At 46.7% G+C, this 20,095-nt stretch overlaps 8 protein-coding genes across 8 annotated transcripts; 3 read left to right on the top strand and 5 right to left on the bottom strand. All coding sequences in view use genetic code 6, as the record gives it.

The window, feature by feature from the left end:
- Positions 1–73: 73 nt before the first annotated feature.
- On the bottom strand, positions 74–1,264 carry SS50377_27813 (uncharacterized protein; the record flags this gene model as incomplete). The annotated part of the gene is made up of 1 exon (XM_067911592.1): positions 74–1,264. One exon carries the CDS (start codon positions 1,262–1,264, stop codon positions 74–76), a length of 1,191 nt encoding a protein of 396 aa, XP_067760614.1.
- Positions 1,265–1,606: 342 nt separating this feature from the next.
- Positions 1,607–2,185, top strand: SS50377_27812 (SNF7 family protein; the record flags this gene model as incomplete). Its single annotated transcript, XM_067911591.1, has 1 exon — positions 1,607–2,185. One exon carries the CDS (start codon positions 1,607–1,609, stop codon positions 2,183–2,185), a length of 579 nt encoding a protein of 192 aa, XP_067760613.1.
- Positions 2,186–2,511: 326 nt separating this feature from the next.
- SS50377_27811 (uncharacterized protein) lies at positions 2,512–2,757 on the bottom strand (the record flags this gene model as incomplete). The annotated part of the gene is made up of 1 exon (XM_067911590.1): positions 2,512–2,757. The coding sequence occupies one exon, from the start codon at positions 2,755–2,757 to the stop codon at positions 2,512–2,514; it is 246 nt and encodes an 81-aa protein (XP_067760612.1).
- Positions 2,758–3,702: 945 nt separating this feature from the next.
- SS50377_27810 (Myb-like DNA-binding domain-containing protein) lies at positions 3,703–4,053 on the top strand (the record flags this gene model as incomplete). Its single annotated transcript, XM_067911589.1, has 1 exon — positions 3,703–4,053. The coding sequence occupies one exon, from the start codon at positions 3,703–3,705 to the stop codon at positions 4,051–4,053; it is 351 nt and encodes a 116-aa protein (XP_067760611.1).
- A 264-nt stretch (positions 4,054–4,317) lies between these two features.
- Positions 4,318–4,644, bottom strand: SS50377_27809 (uncharacterized protein; the record flags this gene model as incomplete). The annotated part of the gene is made up of 1 exon (XM_067911588.1): positions 4,318–4,644. One exon carries the CDS (start codon positions 4,642–4,644, stop codon positions 4,318–4,320), a length of 327 nt encoding a protein of 108 aa, XP_067760610.1.
- A 291-nt stretch (positions 4,645–4,935) lies between these two features.
- Positions 4,936–5,658, bottom strand: SS50377_27808 (Eukaryotic translation initiation factor 2 beta subunit; the record flags this gene model as incomplete). Its single annotated transcript, XM_067911587.1, has 1 exon — positions 4,936–5,658. One exon carries the CDS (start codon positions 5,656–5,658, stop codon positions 4,936–4,938), a length of 723 nt encoding a protein of 240 aa, XP_067760609.1.
- Positions 5,659–5,949: 291 nt separating this feature from the next.
- SS50377_27807 (uncharacterized protein) lies at positions 5,950–8,124 on the top strand (the record flags this gene model as incomplete). The annotated part of the gene is made up of 1 exon (XM_067911586.1): positions 5,950–8,124. The coding sequence occupies one exon, from the start codon at positions 5,950–5,952 to the stop codon at positions 8,122–8,124; it is 2,175 nt and encodes a 724-aa protein (XP_067760608.1).
- Positions 8,125–8,439: 315 nt separating this feature from the next.
- On the bottom strand, positions 8,440–10,113 carry SS50377_27806 (uncharacterized protein; the record flags this gene model as incomplete). Its single annotated transcript, XM_067911585.1, has 1 exon — positions 8,440–10,113. One exon carries the CDS (start codon positions 10,111–10,113, stop codon positions 8,440–8,442), a length of 1,674 nt encoding a protein of 557 aa, XP_067760607.1.
- Positions 10,114–20,095: the final 9,982 nt, after the last annotated feature.

The raw sequence follows: 20,095 nt of genomic DNA, 5'->3' as shown, positions 1-20,095 counted from the left end.
GTAAATTATATATATTATTATATACTTAAAATGAATATTTATGAATGCAATTTTCCATTCCATAAAAACTCTCTCACATATCATCTCCATCTTCTGCAAACTACCCATAATCGAAGCTCTCCTCAGCACAAATACTCCCATTGTTCTAAACCCTCAACACGACGTTCTTATACTCCTTAATGAGCTCCTCGTAATCAGCGCTGAACTGGCTCAATTTCTCTTCTAAGCTTTCGTTTTTTACTTGTAAATTTCGCAAATCAAATTCGAATTTTCGCTCCTTTTGTGAAATAATCTTTTTCAGACTCGTTTTTTCTGCGATTAGCATACGTATTTCGCTTCCTTTTTCGTCGTTTTCGCTTAAAAGGTTCGCGCACTGCATCCTTTTAGATATTTCCTATTATTATATGTTATCTAGAGCATTCACCATTTCGTCGATTTCGCAGTTCTCTCCAGTCAATTTGTAGAAAAGGAGCGGTAGTTTTGTGTTCAGCTCCCGCTCCCGTTTTTCAAGTTTGTCATTTTAATTTTATAGCGATTTTATATGCTCTTTAAGGTGTTAATTTTCCTTGTTTTTGTACTTAATTTCGTCATGCAACTTCTCGAAAAGCGACTTTCCGAACTGGTCCTCGCAGCTTGCGCTTTTAATTGATTTTTCGCGCAGACTCAGCTGCTTTCTGAGGCCCGAAATATCGTTATTTTTCTCCTTCAAGCTGCTCTAAAGCTGCGCGATTTGGGTGTTCAGCTTGTCAAACAGCTCCCGATCGCACAGAAAGTCTATCTGCTACTATAGCTGCCGCGTCAGGTTCCTCTCGGTCTGCAGCGGGTCCAGGGGCAGCTTTTCGTGCTTTATCGGCGTTTGCGGCGCTTTCACCGCAAAAATGGCCGTTCCGAAGCGGTCAGGCTAATTCACGCTCTTCTGCTGCGCCCCACGCGCGCGTGAGCGTGAAATAGGACGCGACCGGGAGGTCGTGACTGCGGTTGGCTTTCGCGAGTTCGAGAGCGCGCGCGAGTTCAGCGGCGAGACCTCGCGGGAGGAGATCGCCAGCGGATTGATTACAGCAATTGGGGACGCCACGGGAGACGCCTGGAGGGCTCCGTCCTGCAGGACAGAGCCGTTGCCGAACAACTCGCCGTTGAAGGCAGGCGAGAGCTGGCCCTTCTAGGGCGTCTGACGCACCTTCCGCACAACCACACGCTTGATCACGCGCTTACGGCCCGACTGGGAGAGCGAGTTCGACACGGAGCGCGATAGCGGTGACTCCATTTTTTGATAAAATTTGGAGTGGAAAAATATCGTTATTATGATATAATAATAATATTTTGTGTGGAAAAAATGTAGGAGTTGGTGTGATGAAAATTTTATGGTGCAGTTATAAAGGCTAATTTTAGGTAAATGTTAGCATTATTGTAGGTATAAATGGGAATTGCGAAATTTAGAGTCGAAACTGACAGTGGAACGAGCTGGGATACTAGATATGTATAGATAAAATCTTTATAAATCCTCTGTTTAAAGTTCATATAAAGAATATATAAGATATAATAATTTAATTTGATCATTTCTTTCCTCATGAATAAATCCTCTCTTTAGCATCCCACTCCACATTCAATGTTTTTCAAGAAGAAATAGCAAGCACCTCCTCCACCACCTTCAAACTAGCCACCAAAATTAACATAATAGGCTATGATAGAAAAACTTAATGCTCAAATTAACAACTATACTAATTTAGCTTCGGAAGCAAGAAATCGAGCTAAGTAATAACTGGCATCGAACAATCCCGCAGGTGCATAATAGTCTCTATAAATGTAGAAAACTTATGAACAGTAAGTAAAAGGTCTCTAGAACTAAATGATGGCCATTCAAAAGGTTTAAGGCTAAGTTCAAATTGCCTAAACAACGAAACAGGTTATCGAAGTTTAAAAAGAAGCTATTAAACAAATTGGAGACCCTACAGATCTAATGTAAGATTTCTAAGAAGTCTAAATGGAGTAGTAGTAGCTTAGTATGGCAGTATAATAAATCGACTAGTAGTTTGCTATGTTTGCTTAAGACGGAGTTGATTAGTACGAAGTTGATCAAGATTTAGCCGCCTTATAAGCTGAGATGAAAGGTGAAAATGTTAGTGTTTAGATATAAAAATAGCCTGAAATTATAGAGCACGACTAGAACATGGATGATATTTTCTGATGCGAATATTAAGTGAGAAAATTTTTCATTTCAAAGATTTTACTATCTCCTATGATACAATTCCGTAGACTTAGCTATACAATTTTGCCCCATTTTCTGCTGCCTTTTTGGTTAGATACGGAGCTTAAAACCAGAATTTACTATGTATTTTATCGTATATCTAACTAGATATACGTAGTATCTCTTACTTTCTCTAATAAGATGATACTTCAGCTTCTAAAACTTAGTTATACTAATTGAGGTTGGTTTTCATTATTTAAGGAAAGTCAAAAATATACAAAAGAAATATATATAAGTTGCTAGATATGACCTCATTGGCTTACTCATCATCCATAAAAATCGGGATTCTATTTCTTCTCTTTTGGTGGCATAGGATACTCAGGAAGAGGTACACAATCTCTGCTTGAAAATAATTTTTTTTATGGTCTCCACTTACCTTCTTCAGTTTCAACTAAGTTATAAAGTCTTTCTCTTTAAGCACTAAACTGAGATTTTTCTTCAGACTAAATACGGGAACGCCAATTAACATCTTGTTACACTTAGTCATATTCAGTTGCTTTAGGCGGTGCCATTTTTTGCGGAATAAAACAATATAATTAATATTATATGATAATAAATTATGATAGCTCTAATTACTATTAAATTTTACTTATATAGTTATTGCTTTAGTTTTAAATACTGTGGAGTGACTATCAGTTATATATTTATTTAAGATTTATTAATATAATATATTTCATCATGATAAAAATTTTATATGTATTTTATTAAACGGCAGTTGACTAAATATGTTTCCATCTAATAAATTCCCTTAAATATCATGAATTCAGTATTCTTACATTATAACTAAGGTATAGACTGTACATGTATTCATAAAATATGATTTATTTTGATTAAGGTATTCTATTTATACTAAAAACAAAACAGTAAGTACTAAAAATGAATGCATGTTATTTAAAATATGATGAATACTTCTAATAGTTTAAATTTATAATAGATATGTTCTAACTTTAATATTTAATATTTAGTGAATTAAAACTCTAGCTAGTACTTTTAACTATTTAAAAAAGTCATACCTAGTTGAATATGTATTAATATTCTCCATTAGTAATATTTTTAAATATCTATGGGTTTTAAATACTTTTTAAAGTTACATTATATATAGTAGAACTTTCAATTATGAAATACCTATATTAAATCATTTATAGTATTATAATAGATAATTCCACATAGGTCTCATAATATATAATTATTGATTTCTTAATTAAAAAGTAGCATAAATATTAGTGTTAATAATATAATATTTAAGTAAAATGAATACACAAATACAAATTTAATATTGATATGCAGAAAAATAATTTATCCATCATATATTTAGAATTTAAATAAATTGATTTATAGATAAAATTATTAATATACTATTATATGATTCAATAATACATAACTTATAAAGCAGCATAGATAGTTTCTACTGGAATAAGTATATTATAATATATTGTATAGTTAAATTTTTATGGTTAATGCCAAAAAAAATTATATGGACCATTGAGCTAGAAACAACTCTTCTTGACGCATGTGCGGAATTAGGCTGCGAATGGTAGCTAATTGCTGAGATATATTTCCCTAATATCGATTACTACTCCCTTAAAAATAAATACTATAAAATTATTAAAAGTCTCAAGCCTTTTAATTAATTACCTACATTTTAACATATCACTCCATCAACATTACCCACTGTTCTCATATATAATTTTTAAGACAAAAAAACATTACTACCGAAATAAAATTTGATAGTCACTGATTAATTGTTCTACTGGAATTACCCATAGTTTGATGACAGTGATTACGGCGAGTATGATAATTTTCTATGATTAACCTAGTTTATGATAATAAATTATTTAATAGTTTAGTATTTAGAAGATTTTCTTAGTAACTTTTTTAATTTATTTGTTACCTAATGAATGGTTGGATATACTAATAATAAGTAACAAAAGAGTGTAATAGTGATAGTTTAACCATTAAATTACATTTAATGCAAGTGATTCATTCTATATGTATTCTGACAATAAACAAGTAAAATAGATACTAACATAGCGAATACTAATTCGTTACTAATAATTTGATGACCAAATAATTCAAAATATCCCTTCAACATTTTCGTTTTAAAATTAGTCTGGTTTTATGAATTCCTCATCTTTCTAAAATAATACCCCTTCTTACCAATGCAAGAATGCTGTATAATTTGTAAACTAACTGTATTTCGTGTTTTAAATAGATATATTTGACTGAGATAATTCGTCCCCTTAGTCCCACATAGAGGAACATCCAAAATCAGGATGTTGCGAGTCAGTATCAACCAAAGCGACTAATTTGTCAGATTTACGTGAACTTAACTGTGCAATCTCAGATTCCTCAAGGGGTAACTTCTAATTTTGAGCAGAAACTTACAGTCCACAACCCATTTTTAATACATTAATTTTATATATTATTATTAATTTTATTATTATGAAAAAATCCTGTAATTGAGAACGTCGACCCTCACTGATACTTACATGTTCGACATTATTTATAAAAATTATTACCTTTCAATCACTTAATAATATGTATCTCGCTCTGCCAGATCACCCAAAACATTTTACCGTGAAATTTATCTTATCTCCATCTCATAAATTCTGCAATCACAGAAGTACTATTATAGCATACTCGAGCTAATATTTTCGCTTCAAAAACGCTCAAAATAAACATTTTCTCGCTCACTTGATGTGCCTCTGCGCCTGGCACTCCTCACAGCTCAAAAGCTGATCTCTCAGGCCCTCGTTCTTGCTGATAATCGTGTTCAGGCTCCCGCAACTCACGCACTGCACGAACTCGCTCTTGAAGCGCCTGATTATACCGACTATCTGGTCGTTTGGGAGACGTTTCTTGATGAGCAGAGCGCCGTCGGTGTCGTTGACGGCGCAGTCGCACTCGAACTGATGCGAGATGAACTTGCTGACGACCTCTTTGGCGCGGTTGAGGCTGTCGCAAATTGCCTGGAAATTGGTGATTTTGGTGCGTAGCGAGCCGATTTTCTGCGTTTCCGGCGTGATTTCAGCCTGATGGACGTGACCAGTGTTGAGGGCAGCGCGGAGTGCGGCCAGGAGCGCCTTATACGATGTCTCCGCCTGCTGGTCGGTTCCCTGCGACTGGATGGCTGCTTTCAGGGGCCACAGAAGCGCCACCTCCTCCGCGGGGGCGTTCAGGTGCTTCGGGAGGCTCGAAAAGTCTGAAGCCGCGGGCGTAGGTGCGGCGGTCCGGCGCGCAATTGCGCGCTCCTAGAGCGACTGCAGGATGGCGGTGGAGTCTTCTTTCGGTGTCAGGATAATGAGCTTTCCGATCTGCGTTTTATCGTAGATATTTGGTGCAGACTGCTTTTTGGCGATTTTTTTGACTACTTTTTTGACGGTTGTTTGCTTTTTAATGGTGGAGTCGAACATCGAATTAAAGGAGTGGTGATGGGATATAGTAGATTATGTATAATAATGTTAAATAGAAAAATATATAATTTGAGGAAAATTGGGAGTGAACTTAAATCAAAATTTAAAATATGGAATTAGTAGAATTATATAATAATTAATACGTATACTACTAATAATAATTAATCTATAAAATACTATGGTGTACATTATTTAATATCACTTTTGTGAAGTAAGATTTATTTTTTAAGTTAGGAAAGTATACTAATATTAAGTATAAAACCTACTTTTCACTTTACCACTCCAACCCGAATGCCTCCACACTCAATTTCTCTATCTATTCAAGGTGAACCAATTTAAATTGTATTCGAATCATTTTAAATGGCGGTGAAAGTAGCTAAAATATTGTAAGAACACCTTAGTGCAGAATCTTAAGAGTAGGTATCCTCTGAAATTCACGCTGAGCTTTCATTGTATACTCGCGAAATTTGCGCTTATAAAATGGCATAGCCTTTATTTGTTGAAGGTATGTCTAATACTACAGACTTTCGCATTCTATTGCCATAAAGTAATCTTTGCCGCACATTTATAACTACTGAAATTATGCCAGTTTAAGAGGTTCTAAATTTGTAAAAATAAACTTTATAACCACAGCCTCTTAAGTTGCCACCTATGTTACCGCCCATGCTTCCACCTCCTTAAAATCTCACATTTTAACAGTAAAAACCACCACATATGATTTAGTCACCACAGCCTACTTAAACACCACAGCCTCCGCCATAATAAAATAATTCCTAACATGTTATTGAAGATTAATTGTTCAAACCAATATAAACACTTATTTTGCTTTGTTCAAAGAATCATACATTTATATCCGAAATGGTCAATCAAACTGGTGTTGCCGCTGTATCCAATGATAAAGACAGTATATAAAAACTTTGTAAAGTTGCTGCTGAGAAAATTTTACAGCTTCCAATTGATTAATAGATTAAGAAAATTAGAGGAATTCCTTTTGAGGGTGAATTAAAGGAGAAAGTCATAGAAATTTTATAAAAAGTATAAAAGCCATAAATTAAGCCACCTGTTATTGTTCCTGTTATGTAAGTACCTGTTATCAAAAAGGAAGTATAATAAGTACCATTTAAACCTCATATACCTTAATAATAATAACCGTAACCTGTTTAAACTCATTAACCAACTGTTAATTAAACTGATGATAAAGTTAAGTAAGTCATGTCAGTGCTTAAATAGCTATCACCTGATGCCGTATCAAAATTGCTTCATGGACAACTGCCTTCTTAACTACCAATACATGGATCTGTAGGTTACCGGATGTCATTTAAGGCTTAAGAAATGAATACAATTAGATTCAAAGAAAAAGAACGAAGTTCTATATAAGAAAGTTAATTATAAGGAATATTAACGAGAGTTTTGCAAGTATGGAATGCTAATATTATTGAGAAAAAAGCAAAAACACAATTAATTACTTCAGACAATCAGCTTTTCCGTGAAAAAATATTAAAATTATATGAAAGGTCTTAGGATATGCACTAGAAATGCGTTAATGATTAAGAAATGAAAAAATTTCACTAGTAATTTAACTACTAGGAAAATCTTATGCTACTTTTAAAAGTAAAAGGATAACTTAAATCTACGGTTAAAATTTATGATTTTCAATAAATGTAAAGTATTTTACAGCAGTAGCAAAGTGTTAAAATTTTTGAGTAACTAAAATCGATTGTAGAAAAGCATAAAGGAATACCATAATCGAAGCCATAGTAGTAACCTCCACCATAGTAAATTATTTAGCATAACATTCCACCTAATTCTCCTCCTATTACAACACCTTTCCATCCGCCAGTGATTAGTTAGCCTATAAGCTCTCCACCATCGAGCTAAAAACCATCAATTTCAGCTTAACACTAATAAATTCTTGATGATGTATAAAAAACTTAGGAAAAGCTTGAGCGTCCTACATCTTAAATTATATAATAACAACTCCTAAATGTGAAACCTATTGTTAATGCAAAGTTATTCGTAACAATATTAGGCTTAGGATACCAGTATCATCATTTATTCTTACTAGAGTAAAATTTATTAGAAAAATAGCTTGATACTCTAAAATCATAGCTGAACTTAGATAACTAACCTCACGAAATTAAGAGCATTCTGGATATACTTCTCAGAACATTTATTTCATTTATATCTCAACGCAAGAACGATTCAAGGTATGTTTTTACACCGAAACAAAAGCCATAATTAATTAGAATATAACCATAAAATAGTAGTAGTTATGATGTTAGTTAGTTTTATCATTAATATTAATTAAACTCTAGTAAAATAAGATCTTCTAGGAATGTTGATAATAAGGACATCAACTATTATCATTAAAGCAGCTTGTTCTAAATTTTCGAGAAACATGAGATATTAGAAATATTTTAGGGTATAAATGTTTTCGGGGACTTACTAGATGATTTAGTGATCTGATTTTCGATGTTTCATATTTAAATTTATATACCATTATACCAATTAATATAATTAATCTTTCATTTCATTAATATGTCTAATTTACCTTATCCAGATACTCTTCCTCCTCTGATCTTACCTGAGAAGGAGCCGGTTTTTTCTATGTAATTTAATTATCCAAAAGATTGCTTAAATAGTAAAGATTTTACTGGAATGATAAATAATATTAATTTAGAAATTCAACTTAATAGCTTACCTCCTGGTGATTTCGTTTAGTTAGAATAATTAGACGATGATATAATGTCTTTAATTTAGCAAGTGAAATATTTGTGAAACTCATTCTGAAATACCGCCAAAATCATAATCTTCATCATCATCATCAGCTTCATAAATTTCGCCTTTATATTCAACACTACCTCTTTTAAAATTTACTTCTTACATATTTCCATATAAGTCATCCATATCACTTTCATCGTTGATTTCCTTTTCCTAAAAATTTTCATTTAGAGATCCATCATATCTAGATAATGCTTCCTATGCAGCCATAGAAAGTTCAACAGCGGGAGCAGTATCATAAATATTTTACTAAATTGGTTCATAATTTTATATTTTTCTAACTGGAAATTCTTGTTATTAAACTATAGCCCTAAATAGATCTTCTTTACTATTTGATGGTTATTCGTTCATGAACATAGCATTAATAGCATTCTAATCTACAGGTTATATTTTACGCTCAAGCTTTTTGGGAGTATTATCTTCGATAAGTTAATTGGAAATAATAGGTGTTTAACTAATTATATTAACAACCTATAGTTATTTTTTTGCTTTACCAGCTGTTGATTATGAAATAATTTTTCTACTGAGTTCAGCTCGCAACTTACGTTAAATAGCTGCTACTTCATCTTTATTGGTAATATTTCCATCAGAATCCAATTATGCTTAATTAAGAGCTAATAACTCAATTTAAGTTTAATCATCAATTCTTGAATTAAAATTATCAAAAACGGATGCTTCTGTGTTAGAATTATATTATTATATATTTTCTAAATTGATAACAGAAAGCTAATCAAGTTTGTATAATTTCTAATCTAATTGGTTTAACTCATTTTCAAGTTGTTTTTCCTAAGATGTATAGTTTTTTATTTCTAATGATAATCTTGATTATTCTTACTAACCAGGATGTTTACGAGCTGGTGGTGGCTTCTATATGTCTTGCTTATTTTTAGTTTTAAGAGTCTCTTATACCTTTAAAGCTCTCTATTATGATTCTTTAAATTATTTGACTTACTCTATTACACTTCTGTCTAATTTCTTACTTTCTGTTAACTCACGAAGTTCATTCTATTTTTATCTAATACTTAACTACCGTCTAGATACTTCTTCTTCATCATCTGAACTGTTACTAAGCATTTCAATCTGTAATTGTTCTTTTTAAACAAAAATTTTCCTATCATATTCATTTTCATACTCTTAATCATCTGACGTATCTATAAGAGTTTTATCATCATTATACATATCATTTAATGGGTCTATTTTTTATTTTGGTAAATCATTGATTCTCTATCTTGATTAATCAAGAGGTGTTGGCTCAGCTTTTGCTGAGGCAATTCGAGATTTACTTTATGATAGATTTTTTTCTAAAAAATCTAAATTCGTTGCACCAGCTGCTTCCTTAACCTTGCTGAGAAATTTTTAAAAATCTTATTGTGCTTCCTACTTAGGATCTGGCGACTCAGATCGTATATGTTACTTTTTTTAGGAAATTGGAGTAGATTTTACTGCTTATCTTGCTATCTATGTAATTTGTTATTATTGTTATTTTTTCTTTAGTAAAGCATCTTATATTCTTTGCTATTCTTCATCTTCAAGTCTTTTTTATAAATTTTATTATCTTTTCCTTCGTTCTGCATTCTCTTTAGCAATTTAGGATTCTGATTGAGATTTTGCTGAATTAAGAGTAGTTTTTTAACTAGTAGATGTTGGCCTAGAGCCATACATATTTTACTTCATTAATAAAATTTAATTATATATTAATTATATATTATACCTATAATAAATTTTGTTTATAGTTTATGAGAAATAAATTTTAACTTGCAATAATATTTTAGATAAATTATTCTAATATATTTATTATAAAATACAGTAAGGAACTATCATACGAAATTTGGTAGAAGAAACTAATTCATTTTATCTGATCCTTCCTAATTAGATAGATGTTGAAATATTTCTCATATAATACTCACAATATGCTATTACACCAAATTTATGGCCCCTATCTTAGTTTAAACTGAATTAATCCTCCGCATATACTAGTTACTTTATAAAAGCATCCTATTGACGAGAAGTAAATAATTTTAATTAAGTATAATTCTGAATCTATCCAAACAATTATAAGCATGGAAGATTGATATAAAGCATATTATCTTTATCTTAAAAAGTATATTTCGTTATTTATACCTTATTTTTCTAAACCTATAAATATATCAATTTTATAGACTAATTATAAATTTGTAAAAAATATTATAAATATAAATATTTTATACTTAAAATTCTAGGATATAATATGAATTTCTAACTTTAAACAGAAAGTAGAAACCCATTAAAAAATTCAACATAGGTATACTAGGCATTAGAACCTGTTATTTATATTAAACATGAGAATGTGCTAAATTTTAGAAGAGGTCTATATAATCCAATCTTTAAAAAAAAATCAAATCCTCTTTCTGCAATTAAAGATGAATTTTATGATAGAAAGTAGTTTATCCCATAAGCATGTATTTTTGAAACAGACAAAATAGTTCTATAAGCGGAAAATTAAAGAAGATGCTCACCGCCCGTTGGAAGAACTTGGCGTACAAAATACTAAGTCGCTAGACGTAGTATCAATGAATTCATTGATACTAAGAATAGAATTATTGTTGATTGGGAGTGAAACAGATTTATCATTAGTTTGCATTTTAGAACCAAATATTTGTTTATAGCGGTTCAACGATAGTGAGTTAATCTTTATTTTAATGCCTATCTATTTTTTGAACCTCAGCTATAATCTATCCTTATTTATCTTACAATTAAAGAGTAGCAATATTTTATTGACATAGCTTTTTGAAACCCTCTATTCGCTTATTATATTAAAGTTTTTTCATTTTTCTTAAAATAAATGAAATTTATTAACTATATTGATTAACTATTTATTTGCAAAAATAAACTGTAAAATTCTTAAAAAAAGATAAAATTAGAATAATGTATCTATCATAAAACAATATTCGAAAAAATTAATATTGAGAATATATCGTAATAATAATATTAGCCATACTATTATTTATTAGTCCTAGATTTTAAAATTTGAACAAATTAAACTATAATAAATACAATTGCCATTTTATAATAATATTATCCATTCTTAGTTCAATGAAAAACTAATAAGAACCTTTGATTACATAAACAACAATCTAGCATAGAATATTCACTAACTGGTCCAGAGCACCTGGTTGAGGCCACCCAGACCTGGTCCAGAGCACCTGGCTGCGGCCACCCTCGGTCAGCTCGAGAGCACCTGGCTGCGGCCACCCTCGGTCAGCTCGAGAGCACCTGGTTGAGGCCACCCAGACCTGGTCCAGAGCACCTGGCTGCGGCCACCCTCGGTCAGCTCGAGAGCACCTGGTTGAGGCCACCCAGACCTGGTCCAGAGCACCTGGCTGCGGCCACCCTCGGTCAGCTCGAGAGCACCTGGTTGAGGCCACCCAGACCTGGTCCAGAGCACCTGGCTGCGGCCACCCTCGGTCAGCTCGAGAGCACCTGGTTGAGGCCACCCAGACCTGGTCCAGAGCACCTGGCTGCGGCCACCCTCGGTCAGCTCGAGAGCACCTGGCTGCGGCCACCCAGACCTGGTCCAGAGCACCTGGCTGCGGCCACCCTCGGTCAGCTCGAGAGCACTTGGCTGCGGCCACCCTCGGTCAGCTCGAGAGCACCTGGTTGAGGCCACCCAGACCTGGTCCAGAGCACCTGGCTGCGGCCACCCTCGGTCAGCTCGAGAGCACCTGGTTGAGGCCACCCAGACCTGGTCCAGAGCACTTGGCTGCGGCCACCCTCGGTCAGCTCGAGAGCACCTGGTTGAGGCCACCCAGACCTGGTCCAGAGCACTTGGCTGCGGCCACCCTCGGTCAGCTCGAGAGCACCTGGCTGCGGCCACCCAGACCTGGTCCAGAGCACTTGGCTGCGGCCACCCTCGGTCAGCTCGAGAGCACCTGGTTGAGGCCACCCAGACCTGGTCCAGAGCACCTGGCTGCGGCCACCCTCGGTCAGCTCGAGAGCACCTGGTTGAGGCCACCCAGACCTGGTCCAGAGCACCTGGCTGCGGCCACCCTCGGTCAGCTCGAGAGCACCTGGTTGAGGCCACCCAGACCTGGTCCAGAGCACCTGGCTGCGGCCACCCTCGGTCAGCTCGAGAGCACCTGGCTGCGGCCACCCTCGGTCAGCTCGAGAGCACCTGGTTGAGGCCACCCAGACCTGGTCCAGAGCACCTGGCTGCGGCCACCCTCGGTCAGCTCGAGAGCACTTGGCTGCGGCCACCCTCGGTCAGCTCGAGAGCACCTGGTTGAGGCCACCCAGACCTGGTCCAGAGCACCTGGCTGCGGCCACCCTCGGTCAGCTCGAGAGCACCTGGTTGAGGCCACCCAGACCTGGTCCAGAGCACCTGGCTGCGGCCACCCTCGGTCAGCTCGAGAGCACCTGGTTGAGGCCACCCAGACCTGGTCCAGAGCACTTGGCTGCGGCCACCCTCGGTCAGCTCGAGAGCACCTGGTTGAGGCCACCCAGACCTGGTCCAGAGCACCTGGCTGCGGCCACCCTCGGTCAGCTCGAGAGCACCTGGTTGAGGCCACCCAGACCTGGTCCAGAGCACTTGGCTGCGGCCACCCTCGGTCAGCTCGAGAGCACCTGGTTGAGGCCACCCAGACCTGGTCCAGAGCACTTGGCTGCGGCCACCCTCGGTCAGCTCGAGAGCACCTGGCTGCGGCCACCCTCGGTCAGCTCGAGAGCACCTGGCTGCGGCCACCCAGACCTGGTCCAGAGCACTTGGCTGCGGCCACCCTCGGTCAGCTCGAGAGCACCTGGTTGAGGCCACCCAGACCTGGTCCAGAGCACCTGGCTGCGGCCACCCTCGGTCAGCTCGAGAGCACCTGGTTGAGGCCACCCAGACCTGGTCCAGAGCACCTGGCTGCGGCCACCCTCGGTCAGCTCGAGAGCACCTGGCTGCGGCCACCCAGACCTGGTCCAGAGCACCTGGCTGCGGCCACCCTCGGTCAGCTCGAGAGCACTTGGCTGCGGCCACCCTCGGTCAGCTCGAGAGCACCTGGTTGAGGCCACCCAGACCTGGTCCAGAGCACCTGGCTGCGGCCACCCTCGGTCAGCTCGAGAGCACCTGGTTGAGGCCACCCAGACCTGGTCCAGAGCACCTGGCTGCGGCCACCCTCGGTCAGCTCGAGAGCACCTGGTTGAGGCCACCCAGACCTGGTCCAGAGCACTTGGCTGCGGCCACCCTCGGTCAGCTCGAGAGCACCTGGTTGAGGCCACCCAGACCTGGTCCAGAGCACCTGGCTGCGGCCACCCTCGGTCAGCTCGAGAGCACCTGGTTGAGGCCACCCAGACCTGGTCCAGAGCACTTGGCTGCGGCCACCCTCGGTCAGCTCGAGAGCACCTGGTTGAGGCCACCCAGACCTGGTCCAGAGCACTTGGCTGCGGCCACCCTCGGTCAGCTCGAGAGCACCTGGCTGCGGCCACCCTCGGTCAGCTCGAGAGCACCTGGCTGCGGCCACCCAGACCTGGTCCAGAGCACTTGGCTGCGGCCACCCTCGGTCAGCTCGAGAGCACCTGGTTGAGGCCACCCAGACCTGGTCCAGAGCACCTGGCTGCGGCCACCCTCGGTCAGCTCGAGAGCACCTGGTTGAGGCCACCCAGACCTGGTCCAGAGCACCTGGCTGCGGCCACCCTCGGTCAGCTCGAGAGCACCTGGCTGCGGCCACCCAGACCTGGTCCAGAGCACCTGGCTGCGGCCACCCTCGGTCAGCTCGAGAGCACTTGGCTGCGGCCACCCTCGGTCAGCTCGAGAGCACCTGGTTGAGGCCACCCAGACCTGGTCCAGAGCACCTGGCTGCGGCCACCCTCGGTCAGCTCGAGAGCACCTGGTTGAGGCCACCCAGACCTGGTCCAGAGCACTTGGCTGCGGCCACCCTCGGTCAGCTCGAGAGCACCTGGTTGAGGCCACCCAGACCTGGTCCAGAGCACCTGGCTGCGGCCACCCTCGGTCAGCTCGAGAGCACCTGGTTGAGGCCACCCAGACCTGGTCCAGAGCACTTGGCTGCGGCCACCCTCGGTCAGCTCGAGAGCACCTGGTTGAGGCCACCCAGACCTGGTCCAGAGCACTTGGCTGCGGCCACCCTCGGTCAGCTCGAGAGCACCTGGCTGCGGCCACCCAGACCTGGTCCAGAGCACTTGGCTGCGGCCACCCTCGGTCAGCTCGAGAGCACCTGGTTGAGGCCACCCAGACCTGGTCCAGAGCACCTGGCTGCGGCCACCCTCGGTCAGCTCGAGAGCACCTGGTTGAGGCCACCCAGACCTGGTCCAGAGCACCTGGCTGCGGCCACCCTCGGTCAGCTCGAGAGCACCTGGTTGAGGCCACCCAGACCTGGTCCAGAGCACCTGGCTGCGGCCACCCTCGGTCAGCTCGAGAGCACCTGGCTGCGGCCACCCTCGGTCAGCTCGAGAGCACCTGGTTGAGGCCACCCAGACCTGGTCCAGAGCACCTGGCTGCGGCCACCCTCGGTCAGCTCGAGAGCACTTGGCTGCGGCCACCCTCGGTCAGCTCGAGAGCACCTGGTTGAGGCCACCCAGACCTGGTCCAGAGCACCTGGCTGCGGCCACCCTCGGTCAGCTCGAGAGCACCTGGTTGAGGCCACCCAGACCTGGTCCAGAGCACCTGGCTGCGGCCACCCTCGGTCAGCTCGAGAGCACCTGGTTGAGGCCACCCAGACCTGGTCCAGAGCACTTGGCTGCGGCCACCCTCGGTCAGCTCGAGAGCACCTGGTTGAGGCCACCCAGACCTGGTCCAGAGCACCTGGCTGCGGCCACCCTCGGTCAGCTCGAGAGCACCTGGTTGAGGCCACCCAGACCTGGTCCAGAGCACTTGGCTGCGGCCACCCTCGGTCAGCTCGAGAGCACCTGGTTGAGGCCACCCAGACCTGGTCCAGAGCACTTGGCTGCGGCCACCCTCGGTCAGCTCGAGAGCACCTGGCTGCGGCCACCCTCGGTCAGCTCGAGAGCACCTGGCTGCGGCCACCCAGACCTGGTCCAGAGCACTTGGCTGCGGCCACCCTCGGTCAGCTCGAGAGCACCTGGTTGAGGCCACCCAGACCTGGTCCAGAGCACCTGGCTGCGGCCACCCTCGGTCAGCTCGAGAGCACCTGGTTGAGGCCACCCAGACCTGGTCCAGAGCACCTGGCTGCGGCCACCCTCGGTCAGCTCGAGAGCACCTGGCTGCGGCCACCCAGACCTGGTCCAGAGCACCTGGCTGCGGCCACCCTCGGTCAGCTCGAGAGCACTTGGCTGCGGCCACCCTCGGTCAGCTCGAGAGCACCTGGTTGAGGCCACCCAGACCTGGTCCAGAGCACCTGGCTGCGGCCACCCTCGGTCAGCTCGAGAGCACCTGGTTGAGGCCACCCAGACCTGGTCCAGAGCACCTGGCTGCGGCCACCCTCGGTCAGCTCGAGAGCACCTGGTTGAGGCCACCCAGACCTGGTCCAGAGCACTTGGCTGCGGCCACCCTCGGTCAGCTCGAGAGCACCTGGTTGAGGCCACCCAGACCTGGTCCAGAGCACCTGGCTGCGGCCACCCTCGGTCAGCTCGAGAGCACCTGGTTGAGGCCACCCAGACCTGGTCCAGAGCACTTGGCTGCGGCCACCCTCGGTCAGCTCGAGAGCACCTGGTTGAGGCCACCCAGACCTGGTCCAGAGCACTTGGCTGCGGCCACCCTCGGTCAGCTCGAGAGCACCTGGCTGCGGCCACCCAGACCTGGTCCAGAGCACTTGGCTGCGGCCACCCTCGGTCAGCTCGAGAGCACCTGGTTGAGGCCACCCAGACCTGGTCCAGAGCACCTGGCTGCGGCCACCCTCGGTCAGCTCGAGAGCACCTGGCTGCGGCCACCCTCGGTCAGCTCGAGAGCACCTGGCTGCGGCCACCCAGACCTGGTCCAGAGCACTTGGCTGCGGCCACCCTCGGTCAGCTCGAGAGCACCTGGTTGAGGCCACCCAGACCTGGTCCAGAGCACCTGGCTGCGGCCACCCTCGGTCAGCTCGAGAGCACCTGGCTGCGGCCACCCTCGGTCAGCTCGAGAGCACCTGGCTGCGGCCACCCTCGGTCAGCTCGAGAGCACCTGGTTGAGGCCACCCAGACCTGGTCCAGAGCACTTGGCTGCGGCCACCCTCGGTCAGCTCGAGAGCACCTGGCTGCGGCCACCCTCGGTCAGCTCGAGAGCACCTGGTTGAGGCCACCCAGACCTGGTCCAGAGCACCTGGCTGCGGCCACCCTCGGTCAGCTCGAGAGCACTTGGCTGCGGCCACCCTCGGTCAGCTCGAGAGCACCTGGTTGAGGCCACCCAGACCTGGTCCAGAGCACCTGGCTGCGGCCACCCTCGGTCAGCTCGAGAGCACTTGGTTGAGGCCACCCAGACCTGGTCCAGAGCACCTGGTTGAGGCCACCCAGACCTGGTCCAGAGCACCTGGCTGCGGCCACCCTCGGTCAGCTCGAGAGCACTTGGCTGCGGCCACCCTCGGTCAGCTCGAGAGCACCTGGTTGAGGCCACCCAGACCTGGTCCAGAGCACCTGGCTGCGGCCACCCTCGGTCAGCTCGAGAGCACCTGGCTGCGGCCACCCTCGGTCAGCTCGAGAGCACCTGGCTGCGGCCACCCTCGGTCAGCTCGAGAGCACCTGGTTGAGGCCACCCAGACCTGGTCCAGAGCACTTGGCTGCGGCCACCCTCGGTCAGCTCGAGAGCACCTGGTTGAGGCCACCCAGACCTGGTCCAGAGCACCTGGCTGCGGCCACCCTCGGTCAGCTCGAGAGCACCTGGCTGCGGCCACCCTCGGTCAGCTCGAGAGCACCTGGCTGCGGCCACCCTCGGTCAGCTCGAGAGCACTTGGCTGCGGCCACCCTCGGTCAGCTCGAGAGCACCTGGTTGAGGCCACCCAGACCTGGTCCAGAGCACCTGGCTGCGGCCACCCTCGGTCAGCTCGAGAGCACTTGGCTGCGGCCACCCTCGGTCAGCTCGAGAGCACCTGGTTGAGGCCACCCAGACCTGGTCCAGAGCACCTGGCTGCGGCCACCCTCGGTCAGCTCGAGAGCACTTGGCTGCGGCCACCCTCGGTCAGCTCGAGAGCACCTGGTTGAGGCCACCCAGACCTGGTCCAGAGCACCTGGTTGAGGCCACCCAGACCTGGTCCAGAGCACTTGGCTGCGGCCACCCTCGGTCAGCTCGAGAGCACCTGGTTGAGGCCACCCTCGGTCAGCTCGAGAGCACTTGGTTGAGGCCACCCAGACCTGGTCCAGAGCACCTGGTTGAGGCCACCCAGACCTGGTCCAGAGCACCTGGTTGAGGCCACCCAGACCTGGTCCAGAGCACTTGGCTGCGGCCACCCTCGGTCAGCTCGAGAGCACCTGGTTGAGGCCACCCTCGGTCAGCTCGAGAGCACTTGGTTGAGGCCACCCAGACCTGGTCCAGAGCACCTGGCTGCGGCCACCCTCGGTCAGCTCGAGAGCACTTGGCTGCGGCCACCCTCGGTCAGCTCGAGAGCACCTGGTTGAGGCCACCCTCGGTCAGCTCGAGAGCACTTGGCTGCGGCCACCCTCGGTCAGCTCGAGAGCACCTGGTTGAGGCCACCCAGACCTGGTCCAGAGCACTTGGCTGCGGCCACCCTCGGTCAGCTCGAGAGCACCTGGCTGCGGCCACCCTCGGTCAGCTCGAGAGCACTTGGTTGAGGCCACCCAGACCTGGTCCAGAGCACCTGGCTGCGGCCACCCTCGGTCAGCTCGAGAGCACCTGGTTGAGGCCACCCAGACCTGGTCCAGAGCACCTGGTTGAGGCCACCCAGACCTGGTCCAGAGCACCTGGCTGCGGCCACCCTCGGTCAGCTCGAGAGCACTTGGCTGCGGCCACCCTCGGTCAGCTCGAGAGCACCTGGTTGAGGCCACCCAGACCTGGTCCAGAGCACTTGGCTGCGGCCACCCTCGGTCAGCTCGAGAGCACCTGGCTGCGGCCACCCTCGGTCAGCTCGAGAGCACTTGGTTGAGGCCACCCAGACCTGGTCCAGAGCACCTGGCTGCGGCCACCCTCGGTCAGCTCGAGAGCACCTGGTTGAGGCCACCCAGACCTGGTCCAGAGCACCTGGTTGAGGCCACCCAGACCTGGTCCAGAGCACCTGGCTGCGGCCACCCTCGGTCAGCTCGAGAGCACCTGGTTGAGGCCACCCAGACCTGGTCCAGAGCACCTGGTTGAGGCCACCCAGACCTGGTCCAGAGCACCTGGTTGAGGCCACCCAGACCTGGTCCAGAGCACCTGGTTGAGGCCACCCAGACCTGGTCCAGAGCACCTGGCTGCGGCCACCCTCGGTCAGCTCGAGAGCACTTGGTTGAGGCCACCCAGACCTGGTCCAGAGCACTTGGCTGCGGCCACCCTCGGTCAGCTCGAGAGCACCTGGTTGAGGCCACCCTCGGTCAGCTCGAGAGCACCTGGTTGAGGCCACCCAGACCTGGTCCAGAGCACTTGGCTGCGGCCACCCTCGGTCAGCTCGAGAGCACTTGGTTGAGGCCACCCAGACCTGGTCCAGAGCACCTGGCTGCGGCCACCCTCGGTCAGCTCGAGAGCACCTGGTTGAGGCCACCCAGACCTGGTCCAGAGCACCTGGCTGCGGCCACCCTCGGTCAGCTCGAGAGCACCTGGTTGAGGCCACCCAGACCTGGTCCAGAGCACTTGGCTGCGGCCACCCTCGGTCAGCTCGAGAGCACCTGGTTGAGGCCACCCAGACCTGGTCCAGAGCACTTGGCTGCGGCCACCCTCGGTCAGCTCGAGAGCACCTGGTTGAGGCCACCCAGACCTGGTCCAGAGCACCTGGCTGCGGCCACCCTCGGTCAGCTCGAGAGCACTTGGTTGAGGCCACCCAGACCTGGTCCAGAGCACCTGGCTGCGGCCACCCTCGGTCAGCTCGAGAGCACTTGGTTGAGGCCACCCAGACCTGGTCCAGAGCACCTGGCTGCGGCCACCCTCGGTCAGCTCGAGAGCACTTGGTTGAGGCCACCCAGACCTGGTCCAGAGCACTTGGCTGCGGCCACCCTCGGTCAGCTCGAGAGCACCTGGTTGAGGCCACCCAGACCTGGTCCAGAGCACCTGGCTGCGGCCACCCTCGGTCAGCTCGAGAGCACCTGGTTGAGGCCACCCAGACCTGGTCCAGAGCACCTGGCTGCGGCCACCCTCGGTCAGCTCGAGAGCACCTGGTTGAGGCCACCCAGACCTGGTCCAGAGCACTTGGCTGCGGCCACCCTCGGTCAGCTCGAGAGCACCTGGTTGAGGCCACCCTCGGTCAGCTCGAGAGCACCTGGTTGAGGCCACCCAGACCTGGTCCAGAGCACCTGGCTGCGGCCACCCTCGGTCAGCTCGAGAGCACCTGGTTGAGGCCACCCAGACCTGGTCCAGAGCACCTGGCTGCGGCCACCCTCGGTCAGCTCGAGAGCACCTGGCTGCGGCCACCCTCGGTCAGCTCGAGAGCACCTGGTTGAGGCCACCCAGACCTGGTCCAGAGCACCTGGCTGCGGCCACCCTCGGTCAGCTCGAGAGCACTTGGCTGCGGCCACCCTCGGTCAGCTCGAGAGCACCTGGTTGAGGCCACCCTCGGTCAGCTCGAGAGCACTTGGTTGAGGCCACCCAGACCTGGTCCAGAGCACTTGGCTG

This window comes from Spironucleus salmonicida, chromosome 8 (assembly GCF_000497125.1).
Source record: "Spironucleus salmonicida strain ATCC 50377 chromosome 8, whole genome shotgun sequence".
Taxonomy (NCBI): domain Eukaryota; phylum Fornicata; order Diplomonadida; family Hexamitidae; genus Spironucleus; species Spironucleus salmonicida.
Note: the sequence above shows the minus strand (reverse complement) of the source record. Positions and strands in the feature narration are given on the sequence as shown.